This window comes from Oryza glaberrima, chromosome 4 (genome assembly GCF_000147395.1).
Source record: "Oryza glaberrima chromosome 4, OglaRS2, whole genome shotgun sequence".
NCBI lineage: Eukaryota > Viridiplantae > Streptophyta > Magnoliopsida > Poales > Poaceae > Oryza > Oryza glaberrima.
Genome location: NC_068329.1, coordinates 22,880,981 through 22,903,286, shown reverse-complemented (window position 1 = coordinate 22,903,286; position 22,306 = coordinate 22,880,981). Strand labels below are relative to the sequence as shown.

The following is a 22,306-nucleotide window of genomic DNA, read 5'->3' as shown; positions in this document are numbered from 1 at the left end:
CATATGCTAATCATAGATTAATTAGGCTTAATAGATTTGTCTCGTAAATTAGTCTAGAGTTATAAAATGGATTTTATTAATAGTCTACGTTTAATATTTATAATTAGTATCCAAACATCCGATATAATAGGCACTAAAAGTTTTAAGTTTTAAGTCCTATCTAAATAAGGTCTTAACTTTGACAGGTTGAGGTACGTATACTGTTTTGGAAAAGGTCACCTTGCCAGCTACAAGACACAAACCATGCTCGTCCACAAATAAGCTCTTCCTAAGGAATTTTCGGATGAACTTATGGACGGGAATGCTTCGCCTGTTACTCTCGGAGAAAAGAGACGTCCATTTCATTTCCATATGAAACGGAGACAACTTGATAAGGGTTGAAAAACACAGCCCAAGCAGAGCATACAAATTCTCTTAGCTATATCTGCAGCTAAAAAGAAAAAGAATAAAAACAGAACGAAAATATCTTGCGCATCCCATATTCCAAAGTAAAACATGCATACCGTGTTAAGAAATGGTTACTAACAGCGTGTGTAAGATATGATAATAATAATTTGGTTAATTTGTATACTTAAGTGTCTGTTAATGTGATTTCTCTTTTCTGAATCTGAATAGAAGTTCCGAGTTCGTTCATAAAACCATCCAGTGAGTGAAAAGGCCCATGATGTCAAGCACTGTTAAACATCGGCCCAAAAAGCCCATGTCAACCAACATCGCGAGCATCGCGATCCTTTTCTGGGCTTCCGGCCCATTGTAGGCTGTAGGCTTGCATTGCCGTGGCGGCGGCTGCGCTGCGCCTCCGTGTTCCTCGAGACCGGCCGAACCCGCGCCGGATTTGGGCAGGTTTTACTAGGGTTTTTGCCGATCCGCTTCCCTTCCGCCGCGCCACCCTCTACTCTACCCTACTCCTCCCGCTTCCTCCGCGCCTACCTGCGTGCTCGCGAGGCCGCCCGCCATGAGGGACCTCCAGCTCTCGCTGAACCAGACCCAGAGGGTGCGCCTCGAGGCCGCGCTCCACGAGCTCCAGACCGTCGCCCCCGCCGCCGCCGTCACCGTCGCGGACACCATCCCCGTCAACGACGAGGACAACATTCTCAAGTGAGAGCTAGGCACTTCCCCCCTTGTCTCTCCCCCCCCCCCCCCCCTCCCAATCTCGTATTAGCTTTCGAGTGTGGCGGCAGTACGGCTGGACTGATGGGGGGTTTCTCGTTTTCCTCTCTCTCTCTCTGCGCGCAGGGGGCATGGGACGTCGGATCAGGACGGGGAGGTGGTGGCGACGTTGTGCGGCGTGGTGGAGCGGGTCAACAAGCTGGTGTACGTGCGGACGCTTAGGGCGAGGTACTCAAGCTCTAACCTTCCTCGGATTCACTGACGTATCATAGAATCAATTTTCCAGCGGTTTTACCCGTTTCTTATGAACCTTGAAAAGCGGTTCATTTGCGTGCTCCTTTATTGGATAACTCTGGCAGAACAATGGTATTTTCCCTGGGCGTTTTGTTATAGGACTAGCTTCCGAGATGAGAGCGGGGTTTATGTTATTGTACCGAGTCCAGTAGTAGATTTTGTGGGGTGGATGTTGATGGACTGATGGAGTATATGTAGAATGGGGATTATGGATTCAATTTCGAAGCACTCAGGCAGTGGTAACAACTTGTGATATACTGTGCTGCAGCTGGATTTGTTCTGAGCCTGTAATTTGCACCAAATCAAACCATAGATTTGATATATTTTGGCTGTGGAAATGATTGGTACAGACCATTACAACTTCTTTATGAATTCATTAAAAGTTTGCTACCATGGAAGAGACATACTTTGAATTACTTTACAAGTTCGTAATGAGTTCTGCTACCAAAATACAATGTCCTAGCTACTTTTATTTAAAACTATTTGGTTTCTGGTTTTGAATGTCTGGACAATCTGAATGTAAGAATTGCTCGTGTGATTTCTGTTGGTGGAGAGGAAGCGAGGGGAGCTTCATCTGAATGAGCGTGTCAATTCTTAGTCCATTTTCTCTCTGACCTTTTTAGGTATAAGCCGGAGGTTGGTGATATCATAGTTGGCCGTGTTATTGAGGTACTGACAATTATGCTTTATGGCACCCTTTGGACATTCTTCTTACTGATTTTGGTCCATGAATATCATTTTAGGGATAAAAACTTCATTTTGCTGGATATGATTATTTAGTTAAAAGTTGCTAGAATTTCTTAGTATTTTGACAGTCCTGATAATATATGCATAAATTGGAGTAAGGTAGTTTTGGTAAATCTGGTTTAATATTATAGTCACATCTGCACAAAATCAGCTACTGCTATCTTTATTATTATGTCAGTTCAACATCCATGTTATGCAAATCTATTAAAAAAAGATAAATAACCTACTGTCGTGATTTTTGTTTCTCAAGATTGCACCTAAACGCTGGAGGTTGGAGATAAATTTTAGCCAAGATGCTGTTTTGATGCTTTCTTCTATGAATTTACCCGATGGAATTCAGGTACAGTTTTCTCTTTTTTTTGTACCTTAAGGCTTATAATATCCAAAGTTTGTGGGATGTCAGATGGCTGAACACAGCTACATCTTCCTGTTATACCAGTCTGGAAAATAAATAATATGGAGTACTACAACAAAGGATATTTCAAGCATTCAGCATTCGTTGAAGCACCTTTTCTAGTCTCCTTAGTTATCTTAAAACACTGAATTCATTGAAAGCCATTCTGTTTCACTTAGAAGTTTAGCTTTTGCATTGTTGAAAGATGAAAGATGACTATTCCATTTAAAATTTTGAATTATACTTTAATGAAAACTATTCTATTTCACTTGGAGATATAAAGCATAGAAGCACTGCTCAAGATCAGCATTGTGTTTGAATAAAAACACCAACTGAACCAATTTTCATGTAAATGACCAAAGAAAATACAAGTTTGAAGAAACATGGTGGCATGTTACGTGCTAGTGCGTCAGGGTCAATGCTGTCTATCCACTAGCGTCACTCTAGCTGGGTGTCCATTGAATAGATGGCACCATATAAACACTATGGCCACATAGAAATGATTCATTTTACTGTTTTGGAAAATTATACACTATGATGACATCGTTGAAATGTTGCTTGACAGTTTACATATTTTGTCATGTTCAAAGAAACAAATGATGGACACTGTTATTTTATTACAAATTTCATTATTTATTTTCTCGTTTTTCTCTAGTATTCTAGTTAATGCATTTTCCCTGTCCCATTGTTAGAGAAGGAGAACTGCTGTCGATGAACTTAATATGCGGACAATTTTTGAAGAAAATGATGTTATCTGTGTAAGTATTGTACTTATCCTTTCTCTCTGAAGGTAGAAGGACTAACTTGTTTGGTGCTGGAATGGGTTTTAATTTTGATAGGGGTTTTGACTTAGGCCACGCAATAGATGTGCACTTGAGTATCTGCCATTCCGTAGAAGGTATGATAATATGCCTCTCAATAGACACACATAATGATGATCCGCGTTCTACCCCTTCTAGATCGGCCTGGAGGGAAGCATGCAAACCAAATGGTGATAGTGGCAAATCATCAAGTGTGCGTGTGCATTGACTATTGGGTAGCAGATTATCAGTTACTTTCTGTTGAGTGGTAAATCCACACCTATTGAGTGGCAAACAGTCTCAACCTGCTCATTTAATGCACTTAATTCATCATCTATCAAAACCATTTTTTACCAACTGTTTATGCTAGTCGCCTATGTATCTATATTTTGATTAGCACCAAACATCCATGAATAATGCAGCAGTTCAACTTGGCACATTTTTCTGAACATTTTTTTTTTCTGTGAATGCATTAGTTAGTTCTGGAGAAATTTCTTCCACTCTTAAGGCATTTTGCTTGCAGCATTTTGTATTTTGTTTACTATTTTTTGTTTGTGAGGTCAAATTTCAATGTCCCATACTTCTTTATCTATTATTCTAGCCTAGGGACTAGGTCATATTTGAAATCGAATTTCCCATTTATATTTCTACATTTTGTCATAGATACTAATTTCCATTTTGGAGCACCGTTTAAATGGTATGCTGCTTCTTTGCATGGAATTAATTACCAGGCTGAAGTTCGTGGTTTCCAACATGATGGATCTCTGCATCTACAAGCACGGAGTCAAAAGTATGGAAAGGTAGATTCCAGATCAACCACTCTGTCAGCTATCATTGCCCATACCATAATAATCAAGATTATGTTCTTATGTGACCTGTGTGGTTCGGTAATCCGCATGTTGTCTTAATTATGAATATGCTCTATTTAAATGTCCACAGTGTTGCTGTGTGTGCAAAAAAAAATGTTCCATATTTATCTTCCAGAGCAATAATGCAAAGGAGGTTTATAAATAGTTCAGGGACATGCAATGATGCAAAGGAGATTTATAACTAGTTCAAGGAGACAAGGACATTTAATAATGAATAATGCTAAGGTTCACAGCTAGTTCATGATGTGTGTTAAGTCTTGACACCTAGTTTTCCTTAATTTTGATAATGACGTTTGTTGTTCAGTATTTCGTATGTGACTGCTTTAGTTACACAGTTGTATTTTCAATTCAAAAGATGTTACATTTCTACCTAATTCAACATTAGATTGTTACTGTTTCTCGTCTGATGTTCTTATTTTGCAGCTTGAGAGGGGTCAACTGCTTGTAGTACCTGCATACTTGGTAAAACGACGGAAGCAGCATTTCCACCACCTCGAGCAATATGATGTTGACTTGATTCTTGGTTGCAATGGATTCATCTGGGTAGGTGAGCATGTTGTGGTAGGTGAAAACGCTAATATGATGGAAAATAAGCTGAATTTGAGTGCTGAAGTGGAGAATTTCACTCCACTAGTAACAAGGAAACATATTTGCCGGCTTGCCAATGCTGTACGTGTGCTTTCAGCTCTGGGTTTCACTTTGACAGTTGAACTGATAATTGAGACTGCTGAAGCAAGTGTATCATCAAATATCGAGATAAACAACATGCTTGGGGCTGAATTTTATGTCCAGACAGCAGAGAGAGAGGTAAAACGTCGAGCTGATCTGTTGCGAAAGAAAAGTGGAGCAAGATAAAATCTGCTGATCCTATGTAAAGATGCCTAAACGTGTACAAGAAGAAAGCATGATAAGTGCCATCGTACTCTGCCATAGAGATCCAACTGTTTTCAGATCTACGGTGCTTGCATTTGATGATAGTGCTAGAAATGGCAAAATGCTGGGCTTGCAGGGCTGGAGGGGCCTCATCTATGTTAAATCACATAACTATTGATGTACGTTTGACGCTTTTTTTTTTGAATTGTATTACTGCATACTCCCTTTCTTGAAAATTCTAGTAATCTATATCCTGAGATTTTGATGGTGTCAAAATGATGTTGCGGATTTTTATTTATCTTTTCAGCACCCTACCCTTCCAAGCTGGAGTATGAACTTGTAAAGTTCCTGCCTTTTCAAGATATGATGCGTGAGTGCTGACCTGTGTTCTCTCGCCACTCCAGAGTCCAGGACACATCTGGAGTTCTGGAGTGCCGCTGAGCAGTGAGCGCTAAAACTACTCTCGTGTAACAGATCTCAGTATGCAATCCTGAGCATTAATTTTGACAATTTGATTCTTTATAAAAACTAATTATACAAATGGACTGTCCCCAAAACTTATTTTAAAAATGACTCTTTTGTTCAGCGCCAAATCGTGTGGCGCTGAATTTAGACACCTCAGCGCCACGTCAACTGTTTATACCCAGAAATTAGAATCCTATATCAGTTCAGGAGGAGGAACTAATTTGATCTAAACAACCACCCTAAATTATCCTACAACTATAGAGAAATCGTGCTATTTCTTCTTTTTGTCTCATATAATCAAGGAGAAATCGTGCCATTTCTTCTTTTTGTCTCATATAATCAAGGAATGGTATATATATTTAAATCCAATCTAATTTCACCTATAAAAGAAAGATTATTATTCCTTGGTAATCTACTATAGGAAAGGATCATCTTTTTCGTTTTTAGTTTGGAATTTCCTATTAAAAATACAATCAATCTTGGACAATAATAATATTTGATCATATACGAATTCCACTAAGGAAGGAGGATTTTCAATGCGAGATATAAAAACATATATTTCTCTAGCACCCATTCTAGGTACTCTATGGTTTAAGGATTTAGCAAGTTTAATTCGGAATTTGGTTTAGGGATTTAGCAGGTTTAATTCGGAATTTCGCCTAAACAAAAGAAATACAAACGATTTTTGGCAGTATATATGATCATATACATATTCTAATAAGGGTTGGAGGATATAGAAAACATATCTCTACAAAGCACCAGTGCTAGTTACTCTATGGTTTAGGACTTTATTAGGTTTATTGATACTTTCTCTGTTTCAGCATTGTCTAAATTCATTAACATCTATATGAATATGGACAATGCTAGAAAATTTTATAACCGTTGTATCACAACATGAAACGGAGGTAGTATAAATTAATCGTCTATTTACTGATGCTTTGTCATTCTTTTTTTTTTTTTTTTTACATTCAGTTGCTGCAACAGCCGAAGCTAAAAATATGCAGATGAAACTGGAGTGGATCACGTGATGGCGTGTCGACTGTATACCGTAACAAACAAAACAGTACTCTACTCCCCACGGATCCCACCGCCTTGCACGGGCCACAGCCCGGCATCCCAATCAAGGATTCGGCGGCGCCCCATCCCGTCCCTCGTAAACTCTCTCACAGGCCAGTCTCCCGGTCTTCCCTCCAGGCCGCCTCGTCCGGGGACCAGAGCCGCGCCCCATACTCTCACTCCGTCCCACCGCCAGCACCCACCCACCACCACGTCGTCCAGCGGCACGGGCGGCACCACCCCTTCCTCCTCATATCCTCCATCTCCGCGCCTTGGGCAGCGGAGTCGTCGTCGTCGTCGTCGTCGCCTCCTCCCTTCCTCTGGGTCTCCGCCTCTCGAGCAGCGAAAACCCAAGTAAATTCTCTCTCCGATTCCTCCGCCTCGTCTCCGCTCTCCTCTCCCCCATCCGATCTCCGCGTGCTCTCCTCGTTGATCTCGGATGCCCCCCTGCTTCTTCCACTGGGTTTCGTGGGAATTTCGCGACGTTGACTTGTGTGCTCTGCTTGTGTGGGTGGGTGCGTTGATGCCGTGTTCTGCCTGCTTTTGTATAGTTTCGTGCGAGATAGTAGATACTAGCATTGCGTGCTTTGATGTGATACGCGGATGCGCTGGGACGCTGGGCAGATCTGAGTTTCTAGCTGCTGGGGTTTTTTTCGGGGAAATTAGATGGGTTTTGCTGGGGCAAAGCGAGTTTTTACTACTCCTAGATAAGATGGTATCGCTAGGTGGAGATGCCTGGCTGGCTGCGCTGTACGTATGTACTAAATGCATCCAAACTGAGATCATCAGATCAGCATTAGTTGCTTTAGTGTTTATTTGTTTGTTTTGTACACATGATGCTGAAATCAGATCACGGTAATTGCTGGTTACCTGGTACTTTTATTAAGCCCGTGCTGGGTGGATATACCTGCGCGGCCGCGCCGTACGTATGTACTTGATGGCTTCCCAGCTGTGAGCAGCGTTAGTTGCCTTAGTACGAATACTTATTTGTTTTATACGTATGGTGTTGAAACCAGATCACGGTAATTGCTGTGGCTAACTGGAACTTTTATTAAGCGTTTGCTGGCAGGGGCCACATCGTTTTCATGATGGCAAGTGCATGGAACTAAGTTGGGGCCCTTAGGCTTTGTGGTGAAAAGTTTCACCCAAAAATGCTAGTACTGGGGCTGCACATTCTGTGCAACAGCCTGACATATGAATGATTATATGCTCTGCCCTGACCCAAACTGGTTCCTTAAAAATCTGCAGACTGGGTATGCAGCAAGTGTGAGCTCAAACACACTCTCTCTCTTTCTCTTTTTTGCATTTCTGTATTCTTGAAAACCAGATGAAAACTCATATTGTTTTGCTGCTTGAACAGACAAGTTCTGAAATCCTAAACCTTGGAAAGGTTAGAACCTGCTAGAAATTTAACATGAGTTGTTATAATGCACAGAGGATTGTATCTGATTTGACTATGCATGTATTTCTTCTACTTGAAAGATGGAATTGAACCTTCGTTGGCAGCTGCAATGATTCAAAATACTGAATAAAACAATGAATACTGGTTCATGTTATGCTACCCTGGATTGAAGGGAAACTTTTAGTTGAAAAAAGTGGAACTCAAACAGTACCATGCTGCAAAGAAGCTTTCCACTCTAACGTGTCCTTTTTCCTTATAAAGATAGCACTAAGTTGTTTTGCCTGTTCTTCTAGAAAAATGTGAGAAGAGTGATTAGCAAATCATATTTTATTTTCTTTCATTAGTAGAACTAATTGTCAAAAGAGTTTTTTTTTTCAGGTGTTTTGTCCTTCACATCTATACATGCAGAATGCCTCGAGGGCGAGGCTCTTCTGTCACAACCCATGAGAAACCCAAAGTTGATGAAGCAGTCAGTACAAATGAAGATTATGGCAGGCGCAGGAGGACACCTTTTTTATTGCTGGGATTGTTGATGGTCTTCCTTCATGGATCCTGGTCTGTTTATCGTTTTCAGTTTGCAAATCTTCCTTTGCCCCTTGATGCTGAACAGGCTGGCAAGCGTGGGTTCTCAGAGGCATCTGCTCTGGAGCATGTTAAGTACCTTGCAGCCTTGGGTCCTCATCCAGTTGGTTCAGATTCCATCGATCTTGCTGTTCAGGTTGTCCTATACTCCTATAAGTTTCAAGCCACTTGCTTTTATATTATTAGCTATCAGACCTACAATTTCATTGTTTTTACTAAGTATTTCAGTATCCTTCATGGTTACCCATTGATGTATAGACACTTAACTTTCCTATGGAGCTGGAACCAGGTGTTGGCTATAGAGTTAATACTAGTTGTGTTATTATTTGCAAAAAAGTAGAAGAAATAAAATTGTGTTATACTGTTTGTTGGTAGAGGCATAGAGTTCTATAATAGGGGATAGGCTTCTTCAATCTGCAAATTTTCTCTTGTCGATACTATATTTAAGTTGCAATAATTCAATTATCTAGCTTGGTGAAATAATTTACCTTTTTACACTCTTTGGGATTATTTCATTATAGATTAGTAAATACATTGAAAGTGAGAAACCTTGTGTGCAATAAGTATTTTAAAGTTATTAGTTTTACTAGCAAATTATCAATCTAATTGTATCAAAGACTTCTCCTAAGATTAACTTTTTCTGAAGCTCCACGAAATGGACACTTCCATATATTTAACTAGATGAAACCTCACGCTCTGCTGTGGGAAAGTTATGATAATATGTAAACATTAAGTACAAAATAAAATTTGTATCTAGACAATTTGACTTCACATTGCTTTACACAATAACATCTAAATAGAACCTCCAATTGTAGAAATATAAATGATGTAGCTTCATAAGAGAAAATAGTTAATAGATCAATAATCCAAATGATAAAAATAAATTGAGGTGATCCTCCAATGTTAGAAATATAGATGATGTAGCTTCATAAGAGAAAATAGAAAATAGATCAGATCCAAATGCTAAAAATATTTTGAGGTGATTGTGGTAGAAAAAAAAGATAGAAACAAATTGACGTATGTGTATGTGCATGGCTTCATGAGAGAAGATGGGCAATTTGCACCATAGATAAATGATCCAAAAGCTAAAGACAATTAAGTTGCTGTTGCTTCATGGGAGAAGAGAGAATTAGCATTAACTACACTTAGTGAGGAGCAACTTTATAAGTATATAGGATACATGGTGCTGCCATACAACCGCGAATGCTATGCAGTAGTCCCAAGACATAATTATAAGAAATGATAATCAATTTGCAAGTTTCTGGTAAAACACCAAGTTAATAGTGAGGACCCATAAAACTGTTTTCTCCTCCTGTGATTTAATGTTTCATTTATTATTATTCTTCCTCTCATCAGTATGTTGTTATTCACTTATATACTATTGCTAGAATGTTAGCATTCTAGATCATTTTCTTTTAGATGTACCATCAATTCTGACATGTCCATGCTATAGTATGTATATGCAGTAGCAGATAAAATAAAGAAGACAGCTCATTGGGATGTTGATGTCCAACTGGAGCTGTTCCACACAGATATTGGTGCAAATCGTATGGCTGGTGGCCTTTTCAATGGAAAAACTATGCTGTATTCAAACCTTAAGCATGTGATACTGAGAGTTGTTCCCAAGTATTTACCAGAAGCCGAGGACAATTTGATTCTTGTTTCTTCTCATATCGATACAGTTTCCACGACGTAAGGCTCTGTCTCAGTTTTGCTTCTGCTTTGTGTGATACAATGAAATCACTGTACTGATGCAGTTTAAGTTTGTTGAGTAGGAGTTTTTACATGACTTTACACTTCTAGCCAAATTAGTGCATTAAATTCTTTATTACTGTGGACCATTGTACCCTTCTGCAACAATCCAACATGAGTGCCACATTAGTGATCAATTGGAAAGGGTCAGGCAGAGGGTTTGCTGGAAGAAATTCAATAAGGAAAACATGGGATTAGATGGGTATTTGACCTGAGAGTCCTCTTCTCTTTTAACATAGACAGGAGAGATGTGTAGATACAAAAGTTGCCATACATAACATGATTAGGAATTTTTAGCAAAACTTAGTTCAAGATGCATCATTGACTGAAGACAGGATAGGATATAGCACATAACTTTAGAAGCTTTAGCTAAAATGTAAGCTCTGGACATGTAGGAACCATACAAAGAGATTGCCTAATTGACAGGCCATGTTCCTTGTTCCTTGTTACTTTGTTCAGGTTGCTTTTCAAGGTAATTTTGACAGATATGATTGTTTATCTAATACTACTAATAACGGTATAATTTATTGGCACATTGAGGATTCTGTTGCAATTCACAGTGCTGTGGCAGATTTGTTGAAATAGCTTATGCATTTTTTTTTGTCCATGTCATTGTTGAGAAAACATACTTTGCTTTTTCAGCGAAGGTGCTGGAGATTGTAGTTCATGTGTGGGAGTCATGTTAGAGCTTGCACGAGGAGTGGCTCAGTGGGCTCATGGGTTTAAGAGTGGTGTCCTGTTTCTATTCAACACAGGGGAAGAAGAAGGTCTTGATGGTGCCCATAGTTTTATAACTCAGGTCACTATCTTTATCCCAGTATCTTCATACTTTAATTCCAATCTCAATGCAAAGATACACAAACTTTTGTATATTCCCTAAAAAACATTCATGCTTAATTCCAATCTTAATGCAAAGATATTCAAACTTTTGTGTATTTCCTAAAAAGTATCATCATACTCCCTCCGTTTCACAATGTAAGTCATTCTAGCATTTCTCACATTCATATTGATGTTAATGAATCTAGACATATATATCTATCTAGATTCATTAACATCAATATGAATGTGAGAAATGCTAGAATGACTTACATTGCGAAACGGAGGAAGTACTTAATAAAGAACCAGCACCTGAGCTTGCATTTTGCAATCACATCAACTAATTGGTTGCAGGTTCTGATAGTCTCATATCTGGTTAGATTTGTCGTGGACATGCATCATTTTCATTTTGTGTAGGAATGGGGGTGGGTGGTTTACATTAGTACCAGTTTTGAGTATCCTCTGTTGCACGGCAATGGGGGTTTAGTGGTTTTCACAGTTCAGCACAGGGTGTGGCATTAGTGCATTAGGAACATAATACTAGAAGTCAAGAAGTATTATATGCTAATTAAGGCACAAGGTTTGGGATTCCTTTTTAATTTATGTTATGGCTGTACATTTGGTCTGAACTGAGTGTTAAAATAGTGCAAAATTCCCCTGTAATCGTCTATTGCGTTGGAGTCTGCAACTCTGCATGACTCACATCACGTAGAAAGGAGTAGAGGTAGGTGATGATGAAACCTCATGTGTAAATGTAAAATAGTAAACTCTTATCTATTCTCTCACTTACCACTGAAGATGTTTTTTCCCTTCTGCAAAATGTTAAAATATCAAGTCTTGCACATCAAACTATGAGTTAAAATTTAACCTTGAGTTTGTTGTTTTTAAGCATTCCGTTATGAAGATTCCACTGATTCACAGGTTACCACTCACTCAATATAGACCATATAATGTGATTTAATATTTTTTGTGCAGCACCGCTGGAGAAATTCAGTACGTTTTGCAATCGATTTGGAAGCTATGGGTATCAGCGGGAAATCTACTCTCTTCCAGGTAAGGTTCTAGATTTTTGTTAGTCCATCTGGCAAAATAACTCTTGTTCAGCACTTTATTTTGCAAAATTATTATTTCCTTGTTTTGTAATTACTTTATTGCTGACACTAGTAAATAGGGTTTCTGACAATCAAGTAAATCGAGTTAAGGTCCACTTATTTGCATACGGCAGGAAAAAAGAACTCCTGGGAGATTAACAATTTGGCACCGAATTCCTTTTTGCAATTGCTTCAAATATTTTGGATTGCCATGTCGCTTTGTTCAATGTGTAATTGAAATATTTATTTTGAATACTAACTTAACTTGTTAAATTCCCCCCATGTAACAGGGTACAGATCATTGGGCTCTGGAAAGCTTTGCTTCTGTAGCCAAATATCCATCTGCTCAGATAGCTTCACAGGTAGCATATCATTTTTTTAGTGGACCGGTAGCATATCATCTCTTTTCAATTGTAGGGTTTTGTAGTCTCAAATATTCTTTTACCTAGAGAGGTTTATTTCCCTTGGTTTGTGCAGTAGATATTTATAAATAGCTCTGCTCCAGAAGTTTGAGTTATTTTCACATGCCAGGTTTTTGTTGGGCTAGCAGATGCTAAACAAAGTAATATCTTGTTTATCATCAGTTTTAGAAACACTTCAACTATTTTTGCCATTAAAAAACATGGATGTGACTTGCTTGGTGCTAAAATTGCATTTGAAAAATTCAGGTTTGGCTCTATCACTAGATTGATAGAAGAAGTTCCACTTTTACATGTAATTTTAGCATAGGCCAATCCCTGAGTTGTATTAATTATACATTGCAAATATGACATAGCTCGAATCTGTATTTGCAGGACGTTTTTCAGTCTGGAGCAATAAAATCTGCTACTGATTTTCAAATATATCAGGAAGTTGGTGGTCTTCCTGGTCTTGATTTTGCTTATACAGATAGGACATCAGTCTATCACACGAAGGTTTGCTTTGATGCTTTCTTAAATACATTTTTGTATCCCTGGTAGTCAGTAATGCCAAATTTAGCTCATGGTTTTTCCTTTGTCTGAACAAATTGGCATGGCTATTTATATCCGTAGACAAACTCCCAAACAAAAAGTTATAGAACCCAATCAATTAATAATTCTTTGTCTGTACTAGTTTGAGCAAGATAATTGATACAGCTAATGCCATAAATTTCATACTAAGTCAATGAGCCAACTGCTCTTGCTTACCTTGCTTGTTGGAAGAACTAAAGGTTATGGATCTTGAAATTAAGGCAATGCAACTCTTCATATTGGCCGTTTCCACCGAAAGAAAAACAGTAATACATCTAAAGGAGATGAAGTCCACGGGCGGTCTCTAAACTTGTGCGAGTGTGTCATTTAGGTCCCTTAACTTTCAAAATATATTTCCGGGTTCCCAAACTTGTCTTGGGTGTCATATAGGTCCAAACAGGCTCCAACTCGCTCCATGCGCTAACGTGGCATGCCACCGTGGCACCTACGTGTTAGTTGGACCCACATGTCAATCACGTAGAAAAAAATAAAATTAAAGAAAACATATTTTCTCCTCGCTACCTTAGATTTTTTTAAATATAATTTTATCTTCTTTCCTCTCTAACTAAGAGGAGAAAATTTGATTTTTCACTTTTATTTATATATAGGATTGACATGTAGGTCTCACTAACACGTAGGCGCCACCGTGGCAAACCACGTCAGCACATGGAGCGGGTTAGAATCCGTTTGGACATATATGACACTCAAGACAAGTTCGGGGATCCAAAAAATGCATTTTGGGAGTTCAGGGACCTAGATGACACACACGCACAAGTTTCTGGACTGCCCATGTATTTCATTCTTCTTGTGGATCTAACTGATTCATTCATATACATTAAAAGATGATATACGGCCATTTGATCCTGGATATTTGATTACTATGATGACGTGAGGTGATATATATGTGCCAACATTTGAAGCTCACCTTATATAGAAGTTAATGCCGAGTTAACGGCTCAGATCGCCTCTTACCCTGAAAGAAAACTAGGTCAAATGGCAATATAGATAATGTTAGGAAATGTATTTTAAGATTGAAATATTTGATGAAAACTTTAATACATTTTCTCCAAATCATAAATATTTTTATACTCATGGAGTCATGGTAGTCCTTTTGTTTTCTTTGTGCAGAATGACAAAATGAAGCATCTGAAACCAGGATCCCTTCAGCATATTGGAGAAAATATGCTTGCTTTCCTACTTCATGCTGCCGCATCACCAAAATTTATGAAAGATGCAATACAAGCAAAGCAAGAGGGTGCAGAGAAGACCAAAGCTGTTTTTTTCGACATTCTGGTATAACAATAAATTCTCTTCATTTGGTGTCATCATAGATTATTTTTAGGCCATGCAATGCCCTATATGTTTGCTCTCTGGAAAACATCACGCATAAATAATATACATTATCTATGTTGCCATCTGGTAAAAATATAACTGAATTTTCTTTTGCTTAAGCTCACATGTATTTTACAATTTTGCAGGGCAAGTACATGGTAGTATATCCACAGCGACTTGCAACCATGTTTCACAACTCAATAATATTTCAGTCCCTTCTTATCTGGGGAACTTCATTGCTTATGGGTGGACGGGCTGGCCTTGTGTCCTTTGGAATATCATGTTTGGGCATTGTTCTTATGTTAATTTCTTCTGTTACCTTATCAGTTGTGGTTGCAATTGCTCTGCCACATATTTGTTCCTTTCCTGTGACATTTGTTGCGCACCCATGGTTAGTAGTTGGGTTATTTGGTTCACCTGCACTACTTGGGGCATTCATCGGTCAACATATTGGATTCATTATTTTGAAAAGGCATCTTAAACATGTATATTCTATAACAAAGCCAGGACTAGCTCATAACATGCTGGAACACATTGTTAACCTGGAAGCTGAGAGGTGGATTTTTAAATCTGGTTTTGTACAATGGCTAATAGTTCTGATACTGGGAACATACTTGAAGGTTGGATCATCTTACATAGCACTCATCTGGCTTGTTTCGCCTGCTTTTGCATGTAAGTTACTGTTACTGTCTGATGAAGGTGATGGATTAATATTTACCTCGAGTATTCACAGCTGTTATTTCTTTGCAGACGGTCTTATGGAAGCAACACTATCTCCTGCTCGGTCACCTAAACAGCTCAAGGTTATTACATTGGTTCTGGCATTGGCTGCACCAGTTGTCTCATCTGCTGGTTTAGTTATTCGCATGGTTGATGTTATAATTGGGAGTATTGTACGCATTGATAGGTACATATATTGAGCTTGGAACCTCCAAGAGGGTTCTCTGTTTTAAGATATGCTGTTTTTGGATACGACTGTAAATACTTTGTAACTTAACTGCTAATAGATTTTATAAGGCACCATATCAGTTAATTTAAATCAACCAAACTAATGTGTACCTTAAATTTGCAGGAACCCTGGTGGCCTACCAGATTGGCTTGGCAATGTAGTAGTCTCTGTTGCCATTGCTATTGTCATATGTTTTACCTTTGTGTATCTTCTTTCTTACGTTCATATATCAGGTAAACCATGACATGCTAGATATATTGTCATGCTTTGCTTCCCTTTGCAGTTACATTGTTCTGTAATCATGTTTATTCAAAATCTCAAAAGTAGGTTTTGCATCAAACTGTTACACCTGTCCACATTGCTTAACTGCATATAGTCTTCCCTTTGTTCAAAACATCGCAAAGAGGTTGATATCCCCAAATATTGTTTTCCTTTAGGTGCTAAAAGGACTCTTGGTTTTCTGTTATGTATATTCTTTGGTCTTGCACTTGCACTGGTGTCAAGTGGCATTCTCCCTGCATTCACGGAGGATATTGCTCGGTCTGTAAATGTAAGCACTTCTAAATACCAATTACTGTACAATTCAGTTAAACCATTGGATTTATCTGAAAAATCTTGTCATCATTTTTTTGAGTAAATGAACCATAACTTTTTGGTTTTGCAGTGATATTTTCATATTATTTCTATTATTTTTCATTCTTTGTCCAATCCATAACCTGGTGATGACATTTTTGGTTCTTTTAATCATATATTCATATGTTTTAACAACCTTTTGTGGTCATCTTTGATGTGTATGACAAATGCAAGTCTGCTTTTAAACGAAATGGAAGTTTACATGTATCCTCTTTTTTCAAACTTCTAAGTTTCTTTTACTGTTACTATTTTCTGCATAAGAGTTGAGCATATGGAATGGCCTTCATGCCATTCATCATTGTCAAACAGGCTACTGTTTCTCTCTTAAATATATAGTTAATTCTTTGTCATATTCCCACCACCATCCGAATATTAATTTGCAATACTTGACAACGAAGATTGTTCGGCAAGGGGTAACAGCAAGAAAAGAGTAAATGTACCTTAAGTTGTACAATTACTTGTACATAGAGAAGAGTTCATATTGACAACAATACAATACTGATTTTGTGTGATATATAAATATTTCTGTCCTAAAATGCTTGGAAATCTGTTCTCTTGTTAGAATCCTGCTTGCATGTACTTTTTTTAATCATGTCCCTTTCACACTGCATCAACCAATACAAGATTAATTATCATACTTATTGGATAGCTATTTAACGATTTGTTTCTGCTCAGGTTGTGCATGTTGTTGACACTACAACGGTGAATAGTGGTAATACAGAACCATCATCATATGTTACTCTGTTCTCCAATACACCTGGAAAGTTGACAAAGGAATTAGTAGACCTTAGAGATGAAGAATTTTCTTGTGGGAGGAATAGGGCTATTGATTTTGTTACATTTACCATGAAATATGGCTGTTTGAGTTATGAAGGGACCAATACTGGATGGAGCAAATCAGAAGTGCCAGTGCTCAGTTTGAAAAGTGATTCTGTTACCAATGATGCTCGACAAACAATAATATCAGTAGATACTAAGTCATCTACTCGTTGGTCACTGGCAATCAATAAACAAGAAATTGATGACTTCACAGTTCATGGTAAGTTGAACTATCAAATAAACAGAGTGTTGAACGTTATAATCACCAGTAGAGAGTAAATTACTTTAGTTTGACAGCTGCTATGATAATGTATTATAGTCACCAGTAGAGAGTAAATTACTTTATTAGCCAAGTACCAATAGGCAGTGAGCGGAATGGTTACCATAACAAGGTGCCATTGCACTCTTATTTACTTAGATGATTAAAATCCACTCTATTATGTTTGTTGATTACAAGAAACCAAGACAAATAGTGACAAGTTCATGGTGATTTTTGCAATGCATTTTACATGAACCACTAACCTTTCCCAAACAAATACTTTTTTATAATTCTAGATAACTGTTGTTTTCATGTTATTTGACCTTTACATGCTATTTTATTCAGTGGATTCGGAGAACTTGGTTCCACTGGGTAATAAGAGCGAGATCGATGGGTGGCATACAATCCAGTTTGCTGGTGGTAAGGACTCACCAACAAAATTTCAGCTAACCCTTTTCTGGGCAAGTAATTCCAAGGATGCATTCCCAAAGCAAGTCGAATCAGAAGATCATTCTTTCTTACTAAAACTAAGAACGGATGTGAATAGAGTTACACCGAAGGTTGGCAGGGTTCTCGAGAAGCTTCCAGGATGGTGTGCACCCTTTGGCAAGTCTACTTCTCCTTATACATTGGCTTTCTTGACCGCTCTTCCTGTCAATATTTAGCCATACTTATTCTTTACCAGACTTAGGGTATTCGTAGTGTTTACTTTTTCTAATTTAGATATGCATAACCGATCACACCACCACATAGTTTACACTTATAGCCAACAAATGTACACGAAAATTGCCAGCAACTTCCGTTTAACAGAATCATGTGATAGGGGCCTCAAACATACAGGATAGCCACGGGTTCAAATATGTTTCTTACGAACGAGCAGTTTCATAGTTTCATGTGAAAATGCTGAGATGTAATAATGGCTGTAATAAAGACTGATGCTTTGATTCCTCAAAAAAGGATTGGTGGTTTTGTATGTACTCGTGGTCATGGAGAAATCGAAGGCATTACCAGATTTTAGACATTCTTCATTGTCAATTTCTGACTGGTACATTTATTCTATTTACATGCAAAAATGATTAATTTTGCAAGCCCCTGATCAACACGATGGTATTTCTCTGAAGCCTTGCCAATTTATGAGTTGATGCTGGAGCTTCTTGATCCTCACTTGTTGACCGGTGGTTAATCAGAATATCCATAACAGTCTATGTAAAAATGTCTTCAATCCTCAGCTTTATGATATGCCTGACCTTTGTTAGTCTAATCCTCAGAATCAAAGCATCAGTCTTTATGCATAGAGGGACATAAATTGCATTACGGTTTTATGAAAAAAAAAGGGGGCTGAAATATTGTGCTGTGAAGAGTCACCATCTTCTAGTTTATGCGGAGTAATAACATGGTCACATCTTGGAAATCAATAGTACGTCTTTGTTGCCCAGCATGGATTTGGTTTAGATCGTGTCTACTAGGAAAGAAATGCACGTCACATTAGTGGTTTAGTCACAACCTAAGAAAAACCCACTCCATTCCGTTCTTAAAGTTTCCCAGCACGCATTCACGTCTTAATCTATGCATAGAGGCCAGAGAGGGACATACAGTATATCACAATATAATATCACGCAGGACAGTCACAATATCATGGAGGACAGTAGTGCGCTCTTCCCCTGCCTCGCAAAATTTGTGGTGTAGCTGCGGGAGATTAGCAATTGTTTAAGTTTACTACCCATGTCTTGTGTCTTCAAATAACGAAGTTGATGAGAAGAGGCAATCAAATAACGAAGTTGATACGAAGAGGCAATCGCTCAACCGCTCAGAGAGAGCCCACATTGGAGAACTGAAGATGCTCTCTGCAGGGGCGGAGCTAGAGCGAAATGGAGAGTGGTGCCACTTACTTAATTTACTCTACTTTAGATCGAGTTTAAGCTGATGCGGGTGTCTAAGTTTGTATTGAGAGGGTGCATACATGGTGAAAATAGGTGAGGTATAGCTAAAAAATTTTCTTGACTAAGACATGGTGAAAATGGAATTAGTGGAGGGTGAGAATGACTAAAATGCCCTTAATTATTGAAAAAAGTAGTAAGAGTGATAGGTAGGTAAAGTGTATTGAACCTTTGTCCCAAAAAAAAATCCATTCATAACATCCCAAAGTGGAATTAGTGGAGGGTGAGAATGACTAAAATGCCCTTAATTATTGAAAAAAGTAGTAAGAGTGATAGGTAGGTAAAGTGTATTGAAGGGATAAAACTTTTCGTTTTACGTGCTGAGGGTAGGTAGGATGGTATTAGTTGTTTTTTTTTTTTTGACAAAATTCAAATTCTAAAAGTTGAGTTTTTTTGGGACGGATAGAGTACTGTACTACTAGTAAGAGCATCTCCAACAGCATCTCTAAATTAGACTCTCCGAACACCTATATAGCCAACTCTCCATCTCATTTGGCTAGTCAAACTAGATAATCATTCCAACAAACTCTATTACTCCTCTCCAAAATAATAGCGGCCTAATCTTCCCCCTCATCCTCTTCTCTTTCCTCACGCGCGCGTGTCCGAGCGGAGGGGAGCGAGGCGCGGCAAGGGGCTTGGGCGCGGGACGGCGGCCGGTGCAGCGGCGGCGAGGCTGGCGGGTGTGAGGAGGCCATGACCGGCATCGGCGCCTTGGCGGCGGCGCTCGTCCTTGCGCGCTGGCAGTGGAAAGTGGGGGAGGAGCGGCGACCCGGGAGGATGTCACCGCAGGGCCGGCGATGGACGGTGCGACGCGGGATGGCAACCAGCGCAGCGATGCGGGGAGGCGGAAGAAACCGAGTGACGGCGGCGGCAGTACCCGAGCAGCGTCGGCGGACGACGATGGCAGATCCGTGCATGCGCGAGACGGCCCCGTCCTCTTCGACAGGTGTGGGCAGGCAGCGGCCTCGACCTCGCGGCGGCGTCGTAGGCGCAGGCGGCGGCCTCGGCGGAGTCACCACCCTTTCTCCCGCCCCTGCCCCCGCCGCCATCGCCGCCGCTGACGACAAGAGAAGCCCTCCTCTCTCTCTCTCTCTCAATCTCTCTCTCTCTCACTCTTCCTCTCCCTTTGGCTCGTCTCGTCTCGTACGGCGCGATGGCGGATGGGGCGGCGCCAGCGGAGGGGTGGCGTGGAGGCGGCGCCGGCGGAGAGAAGGCATCGTCGCCTCGTCGGAGGGGCGGCGGGGGGGAGTGGGGAAACATGGGGCCCATGATTAGCTAGCCGATTTTGGCTCGCCAAATTTAGCCAGCACGCGGAGGAGTTTGGCTACTGGTTAGCCAGTCTGTTGGAGGGCAATTTTACTCCCAAATCTTCAAAATTTAACTTGGAGAGGGGAACAAGGAGGTTGTTGGAGATGCTCTAATAGCTGATAGGTGCTTGTAAATTATCTGATCACCGCATGCACACGGGCAGGGGTACCCGAGAACGCTAATACGCGATCAGTCGCGCGCGAGGAGGCGCGCGACTGGACACGTGTCGCGCGCGGAGAGGGGCGCGGGCGGCGGCGCGGTTTTCTTTTTTTTTTCGGTTTCCTTTTTTTCCGCACGTTCCTTTTTTTCTGTTTTTTTTCCGCGGTTTTTTTTCCGAACGGTTTCTTTTCTTTTTCGTTTCCTTTTTTCCCGCACGTTCCTTTTTTTTGTTTGTTCTGTTTTTTTCCGCGGTTTTTTTTCCACCGTTTTTTTCTATCCGTATTTTTTTTTTCAGTTTTTTTGGTTTTTTCATATGTACGTATATAAAGTTTGTATACACGTATGCAAAGTTTATATACACGCATAAAAAAAAGATACGGATAGAAAGTTTGTATATGTACATATACAAAGTTTGTATACACGTATACAAACATTGTATACGTGTATACAAACTTTGTATTTGTATACATCGTATACAAATTTTATATTTGTGTATATATTTTTTTATACATATACACAAAAAAATATAAATATACTATATATATGTATATATATATATATGTATATGTATACTTTATATACATACGTATAAACTTTGTATACATGCTCCCTCCGTTTTAAAATGTTTGACACCGTTGACTTTTTAGTACGTGTTTGACCATTCGTCTTATTCAAAAAATTTAAGTAATTATTTATTCTTTTCATATCATTTGATTCATTGTTAAATATTGTTAAATATACTTTCATGTACACATATAGTTTTACATATTTCATAAATTTTTTTAATAAGACGAACGGTTAAACATGTGCTAAAAAGTCAACGGTGTTAAACATTTTGAAATGAAGGGAGTATATATATATATATATATATATATATATATATATATGTATGTATGTATGTATGTATGTAGATGAGAGAGACTAGAAGGCCATAACTGACCGCGCGCTGCGCGCGACTGATCGCCGATCAGCCATCCCCCAGGGGTACCACCAATTCCCGTTTCCCAAGGCCGCTCGTGCACACGCAGATTGGCACAGGGACAGATCTTTCTATTCCAACTGCTCGCGTCGCGCTCAGCACGCAGCTTCGATGACGACGCCGAAGAGCGGGGCGATATCAAACAAAGCCATCAACACGCGCGTCCCTCCCCGGGAACACCGTGCCGCTGTCTGAGGCCGGGCACCGGAGGAAGTCACGCCGGTTTTCCCTGGCCGAAGCTCGCCGGTCAAATCGACCAACGACAAAGCAGCTACACTATCAACAACATTAATACTAGTACTACTTGGGACTAATCAGAGCTGCAGGCATCGGGATCATCAGCTAGCGATCGTGCAGCCCCTTTTTTTTTTTGTCCCTCTGTGGCTGATTGTTTGTTGCTGCAATGCGAGCACTGAAAGCAAGGAGGCCCACACCACTAGGTGACTTTTCTACTGGCTATGCACGTAGGAATATACTTAGTGCATTCCTAACCCAATGGATATGATGGTGTCCATAGTATTAAATAAGTTGCCACCTAGGATAAAAAAAATAATGTGGCAAGTAAATAAATGAGGAAAGAGAAGAAAACCATGTCTTGCATGAGACATGGTTTCTACATAACATCCAAGACATCATGTGAGATAAGTAGCATTTAATTAAAATATAAAATAATGATGTTTGTATTGAAAGA

The 22,306-nt window shown here is 39.5% G+C and overlaps 2 protein-coding genes across 3 annotated transcripts; both read left to right on the top strand.

The window, feature by feature from the left end:
- The first annotated feature begins 776 nt into the window (after positions 1-776).
- On the top strand, positions 777-5,460 carry LOC127772245 (exosome complex component RRP4 homolog). The gene is made up of 7 exons (XM_052298255.1): positions 777-1,098; positions 1,237-1,338; positions 2,028-2,073; positions 2,402-2,491; positions 3,238-3,303; positions 4,077-4,145; positions 4,638-5,460. Exons 1-7 carry the CDS (start codon positions 956-958, stop codon positions 5,067-5,069), a joined length of 948 nt encoding a protein of 315 aa, XP_052154215.1. The 5' UTR covers positions 777-955; the 3' UTR covers positions 5,070-5,460.
- A 1,217-nt stretch (positions 5,461-6,677) lies between these two features.
- On the top strand, positions 6,678-18,205 carry LOC127770478 (uncharacterized). 2 transcript variants are annotated; one of them, XM_052296212.1, is made up of 15 exons: positions 6,678-6,962; positions 7,665-7,861; positions 8,389-8,728; positions 10,046-10,284; positions 10,987-11,143; positions 12,136-12,213; positions 12,542-12,613; positions 13,046-13,165; positions 14,369-14,533; positions 14,719-15,244; positions 15,323-15,479; positions 15,645-15,754; positions 15,959-16,071; positions 16,830-17,193; positions 17,578-18,205. In XM_052296212.1, the coding sequence occupies exons 2-15, from the start codon at positions 7,803-7,805 to the stop codon at positions 17,895-17,897; spliced, it is 2,820 nt and encodes a 939-aa protein (XP_052152172.1). In that variant the 5' UTR covers positions 6,678-6,962; positions 7,665-7,802; the 3' UTR covers positions 17,898-18,205. The 2 variants fall into 2 exon arrangements, with proteins under 2 accessions (XP_052152172.1, XP_052152173.1); XM_052296213.1 differs by lacking the exon at positions 7,665-7,861 and having other exon boundaries at positions 6,679-6,962.
- Positions 18,206-22,306: the final 4,101 nt, after the last annotated feature.